Genomic DNA, 12,516 nt, shown 5'->3' on the forward strand with positions numbered 1-12,516 from the left:
GCCTGCTAAATAGAAGGAACAGACAGGTTGATAGGGGGTTACCAGGTCAGAGAGGTAGGAGGGGATAAGCCCATGGAGGTCCTTGAAAGTGAGGATAAGGATTTTGAATTCTATCCTCTGAGGGATGGGGAGCCAGTGGAGTCGGGCGAGGGTGGGGGTGATGGGGTCACGGAGCCTGGTACGGGAGAGAACACGAGCTGCAGAGTTCTGGATGACCTGCAGCTTGTGGAGGGACGAGCTTGGGAGGCTTACAAGGAGGGAGTTTCCATAGTCGAGCCTTGAGGCACCCCAGGTCCTAGAGATTAGATAATAACATTACAAGATCAGTTCAGATGAAGAATTCAGACGGCCTCTAAGGCCAGAGCAGCCCCTTAAGGTCACAATGGTCAAAACTGTAGGCAGTGCAAACCCAGTGTTAGAAGAATGAGCAATGAGCAACAAGGTAGGGCTCTTCAGCCTTGAAAGGAGACATCTCAGAGGGGACCTTATAGAGGTATGTGTGATTTTAAATGGGAATGAGATAATCAACGAGAATACTTTGGGATGCACCAAGACAGTAGATGACACTAGTTTAAGGTTGCAAAGGTCAATTTAAGGACAGACACCAAGAAATTTCTCCTCACCCAGATTCGGTAATTAATGATTGGAACAGATTCCTAGGAAGGGTGATTAAGGCCAGGACACTGGATTCATTTAAAAAAACCAGCTTGATGCTGTGATGGGGTGCGGGGGGTATTCTGGAAGAATTAGGTCTAAGGGCCTTCTTCGCCTAATAAACCGTTCTTGTGATCTACTTAATTTTCTTGGAAATTCAAAAAAGTCCACAGTTCACCCACCATCAGCACTATTGATGGTGGGCGAGACTTTCAGCTGCTTTGCCTCTGCTGTCTGGAGCTCTCTCCCTAACTATCTCTGCCCCACCCTGTTCCTCTTTGATTTCAAAACCCTTCTAAAAAAAACTCTCTCTTTGACCGCGGTTTCAATCACCTCCCTCCCAACCCCCCAAATCTCCCACCTAGCACACAGCCCAACTTCCTGCGCTCACAGGTAAGAGGTCTTTCACGTCCTGGTTTTACACCTTAGAAACGTTAGGAGGTAAGAAGAGGTAGAGTTCACGTTCTCCCGACGTGAAAGATTCTATACAAATGTTATTTTGTGTTGTCATTTTGTATTGTATAGTTGAATTTCAGTGCCCGGAATTTCTCCTGACAATTCCACGAAAACATTCACTAAATTTACACTGAGTGCTCCGTGATTTGTGACAAAAAATCGGGTGGCAAATCTGTATTTTTAAAATTTCTTTTCTTTAATTCTTTTAAAACGTTGTTTGCGATTAAAGTAAGGTACTCAGTTTGATGGATCTATTGTGTGGAGAGGGGTCTTCAGTCAGGATGCCTAATGTCATGGGAGGTCTTGAGCCCAGAGAGTTTGGGAACCTCTTATCTAGACAATACAGAGAGCGATTCCACTTATCTGGACAGGGCTGTATTTTCCTTAAATAACACAAAGTAGAGTGTAATGTTGGTGTCCTATTTTGTGGTGTCACACAGTTCACCTATAATTCCGTTTATCAAACAGTTTGTAAAAGTCCACAGATTACCAGAATTAATAGCACAGAAATGTAGAACTAAATATCATAATTATCCTCGCATTTGGTACCTTTGACATCGGGAGGACATCTTAAGAGCATTTCACAGGATTTACTGTGAATAGATATTTTCTATACTGCTGAAAATCACAGTGTAATTATTATCCCGGAAAAGAGATCCGCTGGTTGACTAACAACTGGGTTCATACTTACATAATTAATGCAGAGCTACCTCACACTGAGGACTGTAAATTTCAAGCATCCCAACTCCCGATAATATCATTTTGATAAACTACGCTGCTAAGATTGCTGAAAAGCTTAAGTGTCTGGCCTGGTTGTAGCTCACAGATAAGGTTCCATTTCTTTAACTCAAATGTTTTGACTATTTATTGCTCCTGCCACATAAAACGAATGCATCTGTTCACACAGGAATGTTTCTGTGGCACATCTATCATCGTCCCAGATCTTGAAAGTGCTCTGTTTGTGAAAGAAGATGGGAAGAAGTCATGGAAACGTCGGTACTTCCTCCTGCGAGCTTCTGGAATTTATTACGTTCCCAAGGGCAAGACTAAGGTCAGGAAACACAAAGAGGTTTTTCTTTACAGTGAACTTCAATGATTGATACTTGAACCAAAGTAATTTTAATGACCTTATTTACAGCTATAATTATGTTACAATTATGTCAGGTCCACCCACGGGCAAAATCTAATCCAAGAAGTCCTAGGTCAAGCCAATCCTTGCATCTAGCCTTTGAGTGCTGGTATTAATGAAAGGGATTGTACTGACACGCCAGTGCAATGCTTGGAGAGTGCTACTTTGTTGGAGGTGCTGTCCTTTGGATGAGACATTAAACCGAGGTCCCGTCTTCAGGTGGCCATTAAAGATCCCATGGGACTATTCGAAAAGAGAACGGAGTTTTTACCTGTGGCCTGACCAGCAATCCCCCAGATAAAATAGGACATTTACTTCATGGCTATTTCTGGGATATTGTTGTGGGCAAATTGGCTGCTTCATTCGTCTACAAAATACACAGTCACTACACTACAGTGTATCCTGTTTTTAATAACATCTGGGTGTTGGGTGAGTGTAAGCTTTGAGTCCCTGAAACTACAGTACAGAGCAGGTGGTCATGCAAAACCACTTAAACAGTCACGCATGTCCCTAAATCTCCTGTTCATCTCTGATCACTTCTTTCTTGTTCTGATACAATCAGAAACCCATTGTCATACTTAAAGAGTTTCCAAACCGGACTAAGAACTCTACTGTGCACGCATAAACCAAGGCAAGGAAATTCTCCCTGTGCCTGGAATGGAATGTACATTCTCTCTCTGGAAACTATTCTGAACAACAACAAGATTACATTTGTATATATAGCTCAGAGGTTTTAGCTGGTTAAACTGCAGTAACCCAACACATACTTTGGGGGTACTCAAGCCTTGTCTCTTGGCAACCTATAGCGCCTTTCATGTCGGGAGGATGTCCCAAGGCGCTGGGAATAGGTTGCCAAGAGACAAGGCTTGAGTACCCCCAAAGTATGTGTTGGGTTACTGCAGTTTAACCAGCTAAAACCTCTGAGCTTTGCAGCATGGACATTGTCTGGTATGTTTTCTACTGCTTTCCCATTTTTTACCCATTATGGACTTTGATTTGCAGGGTTAATGTGCCAAATGGGAAGAATCCCTACTCCCAGTCTGAGCCAAGCTATCAGCAGTTTCTTGTAGTACTGCAGTCCCACCTGGTTCAGGAATCTACTGAGACTACCACTGAGGGTTTACTCGATTCGATATTCCATTGCTAGGTATACCACCCTAGAACCACCTTAGCCGCAAGGAGACCCTGCTTACCTCACTCCAAGGCGTAGCACTGAGGGTTACAGATCGTGATGATAGAACTATAAAATGTTACAGCACTCTAAATACTTCATTTGATTATCAAGTCTGTACAGATGGTTTTCTCCACACGAGCTATCTAATTTAATTTCTCTCTACTGCTCGCTTCCAGTGCCTTTTAATATTCTTCTTTTTCAGGCGTCTGTCTAATTTTCCCTTAAAATAATTCATGGTTCTCTGCTTCGCCAACACTAACTTTCATTTACATAGCGCCCTTCATGGAGATAACGTTCCCAGAGCGCTGAAATACTTTGTGGCACAGAATTCACTATGTAATGCACTTTATGTCAATCTAATAAACTTATAATATACTTACATGAAAGTAATAAAACTTCAATAACTGCCATCAAAATGCTCACTCTCTCCGTGGAGGGAAGCTCCCTGCTTAACTAATTCGGAGCATCTTTGAAGCAGGCTAGTAAGAGACAAGTCTTGGGGATACCATCTAGCACCATCGTACCTGTTAGGGCTTCAGCTAACAGGGTTCCACTCTGCACTCCTTTGTTCCAAAATGTCATCACTCGAGGGTAACAATCTGAAATGAATCTCCAATCATTTGTATTTTCCCTGACGAATGATTCTGCTGGTTATTGAGGCTTTATTCTGAAACGTGTTCTTTAATTTCTTTTTCCTCCGCTTACAATTCTCTTTTGCTGTTCACTGCGTGCGCTCATGAATATGAATGAGGCACTAAAACTTTAGCTTTAATGAGCATTCAGGTTCTAAATTGGGTAATTAAGAGCACTGTTAAGAAAAAAGCTTGCAAATTTATTCTGAAAACGTTCTCTAGCCAATTTGACAAGGATCTCACGGAACGCTTCCTGGAAGCCGTGCTGATTTACAATTTGTATTTGTGCGACTTAGCTCCCACTCTCTGGAACTCTATTCCCAAATCTGATCGGATCTCTTGCTCCCTCCCTCCCTCTCCTCTTTCAAGTTACGTCTCAAAACATACACTTTTGACTGTCCTCATGGTCATCTTTCCCCTCCTCACCTCCCTACCTCGTGCCCAAACAGAATTGTCAAGAGCTTTGGGAATCTTCCCGGTATGAAAGGCGTGTCAGCTTGACTCAGTGATAGCAGTCTCGCCTCTGAGTCAGAAACTTGTGGTTTCATATCCCACGTTGGGACTTGAATTCACATTGTCTAAGCTGCGGGTGTGTTGCATTGTCAGAGGTGTCGTTCTTCAGATGAGACATTAAAACAAGGTCCCATGTGTCTGTATAGGTGGACGTTAAAGATCCCATGGCACTATTTGAAAAGAGAAGGGAGTTTCTCCTGATATTCTGGCCAATAATCCTCCAAATGAAATTGGTCATATCATAGAATTTTACAGCACAGAAGGAGGCCATTCGGCCCATCGTGTCTGTGCTGGCTCTTTGAAAAGAGCTATCCAATTCAATCCCACTCCCCCGCTCTCTCCCCATAGCCCTGAAAACTTGTCCTCCCCAAATAATTATCTACTTCTCTCTTAAAAGTTGTTATCGAATCAGCTTTCACCACTCTTTCAGGCAATGCATTCCAGATCCGAACAACTCGCTGTGTGAAAAAATTTCTCCTCACCTCCTCTCTGTTTCATTTAACAACTATTTTAAATTGGTGTCCTCGGGTTACCGACCCACCCTCCAATGGAAATAGTTTCTCCTTGTTCACCCTATCGAATCCCTCATAATTTTGAAAACTTCTATTAGGTCTCCTCTTAACCTTCTCTGCTCCAAGGAGAATAATCCCAGCTTCTCTAGTCTCTCCTGATAACTGAAGTCCCTCATTCCTGGTGCCATTCTGGTAAATCTGCATTGCACCTTCTCCAATGCTTTGACATCCTTCCTAAAGTGTGGTGCCCAGAACTGAACACAGTCTCTCGCTGAGGCCTAACCAGTGTTTTATAAAGGTTCATCATAACTTCCTGACTTCTGTATTCTATGTCCCTATTTATAAAGCCTAATATCCCGTATGCTTTTTTAACAGCTTTATCTACCTGTCCTGCCACCTTCAAAGATTTAGTTATATGAACCTCCTGTAAGATTGTACCATCAGCTTATATTGCCTCTCCTCATTCTTCCACCCAAACTGCATCACTTTGCATTTCTCCACATCAAACTTCATCAGCCTCGTATCTGAGTCTGTCTACCTGTCTGTCTATGTCCATTTGCAGTCTGCTACTATTCTCCTCACTGTTTAGTACTTTTCCTAGCTTAGTATCATCTGCAAACTTGGAAATTGTACTCCCTGTACCCAAGTCCAGGTCATTTATATAGATCAAAAACAGCAGTGGTCCCAATACCGGCCCCTGGGGGACACCACTGCAGACTTCCCTCCAGTTAGAAAAACAACCGTAGTCAGAAAAACAACCATCATAGTTGTTTGTGGGACATTGATGTGTGCAATTGTGCTGCCGTGTTTGTCTACAAATACACAGTCACTCCATTTCACAGCAAATCTCGTGAAGTGCTTTGAAACATCCTTCTGACATGATAAGGTGCTTTCCCAAATGGAAAGATTATTATTATATAAATGCAAATTGTATTGTAATTTACCACAGTCCCTCCCCTCAGTCCATCTAGTTCAGTGTAAATACAGAAGTTGCTGGGAACACATAGCAGGTCAGGCAGCATCTATGGAGAGAGGGAAATGAGTTAACGTTTCAGTTCAATGACTTTTCATCAGAACTCAAATTGAGATCCAGTTAAGACACAATTTACACAATAATAATAATCCTTACATTTGATATAGCACCTCATCACGTCGTTGAGATGTCTCAAAGTGCTTCACAGAATATATTGTGAAGTGAATTGACTGCGAATGTTGTGGGCGAAATGAAACAAATATGAAACCTACAGCAGTCTCCTCTTTACCTGATTTCAATTTATTTCTTCTGCTCTTTTCCAACAGACGTCTTCTGACCTGATTTGCTTCATCCAGTTTGAGAACGTGAATGTTTATTATGGAATGCAATACAAGGCAAAGTACAAAGCCCCAACTGATTACTGCTTCGTGCTTAAGGTAAAAAGAAATACAACAATGGGTAAAATGTGTGGTGGTCTCTTAGCCCATTTCTTGTATTGATCAACAACAACAAAATGATATTTATTGAGCTCCTTTCACGTCAGAAGCGCCTTTCAGCCCAAAGTGCTGGACAGTCAGAGGTCAGGACCCGGGCATGGGGGAGAGGTGGGGTAGGGGCGAGGCGAGTCGGGCGAGGGTGGAAGTGATGGGGTCATGGAGCCTGATGCGCGAGAGTACATGAGCTGCAGGGTTTTGGATGATCTGCAGCTTGTGAAGGGAAGAGGTGGGAAGGACGTTGAGGAGGGAGTCTCCATAATCGATTCTTGATATGACGAATGCGTGGGTGAGGGTTTTGGCAGCCTGAGGGGTGAGAAAGTGGCGGGGTCTGGCAATGTTGCGGAGCTGGTGGTAGGCTGTGCCGGTCATGGCGCGGATGTGGGGGAGAAAGAACAGTTCAGGGCAAACAGGTTCCTGACTGGCTTAATGAGGTTGAGCGTGCAGCCGTGGAGGCTGATGCTGCCAGTGCCCGAGGTGCGGAGAAGGCCTCAGTCTTGCTGATGTTGAGTTAGAGAAAGTTGTACCTCATCCAGGACTTGATGTCGGACAGGCAGTCGGGCAGGATGCCAGTAATCTTGGAGTTGAGGTTGAGGCAGAGAGGTAGAGTTGGGTGACATCCGCATACATGTGGAAATTTACCCCACGTCTGCGGATGATGTCACCAAGGGGGAGCATGTAGAGGGTGAAGAGGAGGGGACCGAGGACAGAGCCCTGAGGATCGCCGCACGAGACGGTGCGGGGGCTGGAGGAGACGCCGTTTGCTGAGAGAAACATCACAAGAAACATCTTAAATGTGTTTCCAATACTTAAGTAACACTGGTGTTCTTGATGGGATTCAGAGCTGCTCCCGGCTTCCAATCCTGAGAGATGTTCCTCCTGATTGAAATTATATTTGTGACTTCAAACAATGGCTTTGAACTCTGGATAAGGGAAAGGGGTTAAGAAAATAAGGGAATTAACACAGGGGATGAATTAATAAACTACCATCATTTTTAACCCAATATCTAAAGCCATTTTCCTAATGTAGGGATTGTTCCAAATGTTGATGTAGAGCCGAGGTTTGGGGGACCCGAGTTAAAGGGTGAAATTAAACATTACATGCCGTTCATGTTCTCAGAAAGAAATCCGGTTAACTTAAGCAAACTACAGTAAATTGTTCAACACATCTTTCATCGATTCCACAAGGTTGTTGTGGTGAAAATAAAATGCCTTTTAGAAATCTGAACCCATTTAATGATGACTGTCATTCGTTCAGCACCCCCAGATTCAGAAGGAGTCACAGTATATCAAGTACCTGTGCTGTGATGACCGCTGGAATCTACAACAGTGGGTAACTGGGATACGAATAGCTAAGGTGAGTGAAAAACAGAAACATGCTGCAACGTGTAACTGAAATGAAGGATCCCCAACGCTACCTTACATTGGTATAGCGCCCCTCACCCAGGGTAGCGTCCCAGAGAGCTTGACAATGGCAGACCACAATGTCAGGCTGGGGGGAGCGGGGAGGAACTAACCAAGCTACAGATTCTTCTTTAGTCTTACCTCCATCCCCATCTTCCTCTCCTGTCTTGCCCCCGCTCTTGTGCTCTACCAAACAAACACGCTGGAGATATTGTCTGCGTTGCTATATCATGGAGTCCTGTAGCCCAGTGGTTAGAGCACTCGCCTCGCAAGCGAGAGATCTGGGTTTGATTTCCCGGGAGAGGGCAAAAACGTTGGGCAAGTTTCCTTACTCCATGCGCTTCTGTTTACCGAGCATTAAGTAGGAACCTGGTTGCTAGTCGATTGGCGGATCGCTTTTCTGGGGTAATGATCCCTTCAAAAAAGAAAAGAAATGGATCGCTCAATCCACGACTGTTTGTGGGACACTGCTGTGCGCAATTGGCTGCCGTGTTTCGCCCACAAAATATACAGTCAATTCACTTTGCAGTATATAGTGGGAAACGCTTTGAGATGTCTAGAACACATGATAAGGTGCTACATCAAATGTAAGGATTATTATTATTATTATATCGTAATACAGGAGATGCCACAGACTTTGCTTCATTAACTTCATAGTGTTAAGTCGCCACCTAGAGGTCACACTGAGAACTGACAAAACCTCTCTCCAACTCTGGTCCAAAAGTCGTCGTAGCGACAGCATCGTAACTTTTCAAGTGCAGAAAAACACTTTCATCTTTCAAAATACATAGCTGTTTTCTCTCATACGCAAACCTTACTTTTAATTCAAAGCTATTGAGCGATAGTTGAGGCAGAATCTATATTAGCTTTCAAAAGGGAACTAAATAAGTACCTAAAAACAAGTAAACTACAGGGGTATGAGGAAAAGGCAGGTTAATGGGACTGAAATGATTGCTCTAGAAAGAACCAGCACAAACACAATAGGCCATATGGCCATATTTATCTTTAAATGTAAGTACTGTGAATCTTTTAGTTTGTCAGGAAATTTATCTGGTTCCTTTAACAAAACCTTTTGGGGTTTCTATAGATTAACATATTGTTACGTTTCGCCTGCAAAAACACACAGTCAATTCACATTACAGTATATTCTGTGAAGCGCTTTGAGTCGTCTCGAAGACGTGATGAGGCGTATTATTGTTATAACTGCTACTAATAATCCTTGCATTTGATACAGTGCCTTATCACCGCTTCGAGACGACTGCTTCACAAGATTAATTGCAAAGTGTAGTGACTGTGCATTTGTAGGAGAACCTGGCAGTCAGTTTGTGCACAGCAATGTCCCACAATCAGTCGTGACGTGAATGACCAGTTTAATCTGGGAAATTGTTGGTCAGAACAGCAGGAAAAACTTCCTTTCTGAATAATTCACACCACAGTATATTCCGTGAAGTGCTTTGAGATGTCTCTAGGATGTGATAAGGCACTATATCAAATGGAAGGATTATTATTATTATATCATGGGATTTTTAATGAACAGGCTGACAGGAGCTTGGTTTAATGTCTCATCCAAAAGACGGCACCTCTGAAAGTGCACTGCTTCCCCCTGTATGCACTGTATTCGTGTGTCAACCTAGACTGTGAGCTGAAAATCCTGACCAGGGGCCTTGGAGCCCACAACCTTCTGACTTGGAAGCGAGAATGCTACCAACAGAACCAAGCTGATATTGTTATTCACGAATATAAAACATAAACTGTACATTCACGTAAAAAAAAGGTGAAAAATGCAACAAAGAAAAAGCGTTAGGCTGCGAATTTTTGATTGCCACGATCCACCCAATACAAGTCACCGCGCAAAAGGCATCTGTCGTGCTAAAATCATGGCAAACACACACTGAATCTGTTAACCGTAAATAGGCTCATTACGACAGATCAAGTGGTTGGTGCTGTGCCTGCTGTTCATGATTACAGCAAAATCATTACTTCAGACTACAGGAACCAGACGCAATTTCAGACGTCTCAGTTCTCAACAGCCGAGGTTGAGCCTATCATTTCCTCATCAGATATGTGATCAATATCTGACAAATGAGAACCAGCAGTAGAAAAAGATGGCATCCTCCTTTGTGTGTTGCATCTGTAGAGGGTCGTTGTCCACCGCCTTCCAATGGCATATTCAACAACAGCAATAAAGTGCATTTATATAATGCCCCTCACACGGGGCAGAGGTATTCACCACCAGTTGGTAATACATTTTAACAATTGACCCTAAAATTTACCCCCGCGACCTGCTAAGCCTTTATCAACCTGTCCGCTCCCTCCGCTCGCCTGCTCCACATCCCCCACCAGACCCACCCCACCATCTGTCCCTGAACATTCAGATTCTATGCCCCTGACCTCTGGAACTCCCTCATTCTACCTCTCCAGTTTGTGCGCAGGAATTGAAGGAGTTGTGTGATATAATACTGAGCAATGTACACTAAAACTTGACTCAGATTTGACTTTTTAGTTATCTGGTCTGAAGGACATATCCCCAAAAGTATGTTGTTTCCTTTATACAAGACTCCATGAAACACTCTAAGACCTGAAAGGAGTAAAACCCACTATATAAATGTAAAATTATTGTAGGATTGATTCATTAAGCTGTGCATGTTACAATAATAATAATAAAAATAATAATAATAATCCTTGCATTTGATATAGTGCCTGATCGTGTCTTTGAGACGCCTCAAATCACTTCACAGAATATACTGTAAAGTGAATTGACTGTATATTTTTGTCGGCAAAATGGTTAAGGTTGTCTGCGGGAATCGGGACAGAGATCTGAACTCCCATGAAAAACTAACCATAACTAGTTTTCATTTAGACTAGTAACTTCTTTTAATTTAAGGTGTATCTTACCTGCTGAGGATAACGAGTTCTCTTCTTTTCTGCTTTCAGTATGGCAAGACATTATACAATAATCATAAAATAGCGTTGCAAAAGGCTGGTCTGGCATCTCAATGGATAAATCTTACAAACATCGAATCTAACAATACTGCAAGCACCATAGCAGGTATGTACATTGCTAAATATTGATTTAGTTTTGCCAATTAAATCGTAATGGGATTTAAATGTGAACGTTAATTGTAATGGCATTAATGAATAAGGAATCCAAGTAGCAAGTGAAGACTCCTTCCAACTACTGGAAATACAACAACCTGTGGAAACGCCACTCTAGCAAAGATTGCGTTGGAGCTGAGTTCCCACAGGTTGCAGTGAATTGTTTCTATTATTTGGGACTTGGAGACCTCCTTAAGCAATCCCATTACAAATTGATGCAATTTAGACACCAGTATTACTCATTCTAAAGAAAAGACACACTGAAGTGATAACTTATGTTCTCAATGTGTTCGTTGTGATTTAGTTCATGCTGTATTGGTTCTCACAGTTGCTTTTAATAATAATAACCATTACATTTAATATAGCGCCCTCAACGTCAGGAGAGCATCTCAGAGCCATTCATGGGATTTGCCGTGAAATATGGATTGTGCGTTTTGTAGGCAATTCTTTAACATCCACCTGAACGGGCAGTTTAACATCTCACCTGAGGGACAGCACCTCCAACAGTGCAGGACTTTGGGATAGTAACCTCGCCCAGAGTGGTCTAATATCCAGCCCACTGAATGAGAGTGTGATGTGTTAATTAACATTCTGTTTTTTTTAAACAAAGGAACCAGTCAACGTGTTAATTATCAACTGGTCTGTGGGTGTGCTGGTGGCAGTCCCCTCCTGAAACTCTTCACATTGATTGCACCCTCATATGTCAGCCATATCGAACTCCTAAACTGTTGCGTTGTCGGCCAGTTAGAAGAACACTAACTTCAGTTGACAAAAAAAATCAAAGTTGTTGGTAGCCTCCAATTTAACAACCAGTGTAGCTGGTTTCTCAGCATAACCATTCGGAATAATGTCCATGATATCAGATGTTTGTCTCCAGCACATCTGGGCATCAGTCGATGTGTTGAGTATCATAGGTTGCCTTTTTTTCAATGCAGATGTTAATTGCGATGTGTAGCGTTAAAACGTCGCATACTGTAACTTTGAACTCTCTGTAATGTAACGTTGTTGGTCTGAATTACATTTCGCTCAGGCTCAGTTAGTGGCACTCTCAATTAACTGAATAATTAATAAATTAATTAATTAATTAATTAATAATGAATACTGAGCCAACTATGCGTTCAAGCCCCACATCGGGACTTTGAGCTCTTCGTTTAGATTTTTACACTTAACAATCCTGGGTTGTCCTGCATTGGCAGAGCTGCCTTCCTGTGAATGAGATACTAAACCGAGCTCCCGAATGCTTGTTCGGGTCGGCATTAAGCATCCTACGACACCATTCGAAAAGAGAAGGGAATTTCTCTCAATGTCCTGACCAACCATCCACAGATATAGTTGGCCATTCACTGCATGGGACACTGTGTGCCCAAATCAGCTGGCACATTTGCCTACCAAAAAAATAATTACTACACTTTACAGTAAAAACCTATGAAGTGATTTGACAACGTGATAAGCTGCTATATCAAATTCAAGGATTATCAT

General features: G+C 42.5%; 1 protein-coding gene across 3 annotated transcripts in view; it reads left to right on the forward strand.

Moving 5' to 3' along the window:
• The window catches only part of LOC103183600 (amyloid beta (A4) precursor protein-binding, family B, member 1 interacting protein), an 88,868-nt gene that overhangs the window by 71,224 nt on the left and 5,128 nt on the right, over positions 1-12,516 (forward strand). For all 3 annotated transcript variants that reach the window (XM_007901173.2, XM_007901172.2, XM_007901174.2), the window contains exons 10-13: positions 2,018-2,161; positions 6,370-6,480; positions 7,796-7,894; positions 10,876-10,990. In XM_007901173.2, the coding sequence (XP_007899364.1) occupies positions 2,018-2,161; positions 6,370-6,480; positions 7,796-7,894; positions 10,876-10,990 (469 nt within the window). The remainder of the gene's footprint in view (positions 1-2,017; positions 2,162-6,369; positions 6,481-7,795; positions 7,895-10,875; positions 10,991-12,516) is intronic.

This window comes from Callorhinchus milii, unplaced genomic scaffold (assembly GCF_018977255.1).
Source record: "Callorhinchus milii isolate IMCB2004 unplaced genomic scaffold, IMCB_Cmil_1.0 Scaffold2, whole genome shotgun sequence".
NCBI classification, from domain to species: Eukaryota; Metazoa; Chordata; class Chondrichthyes; order Chimaeriformes; family Callorhinchidae; genus Callorhinchus; species Callorhinchus milii.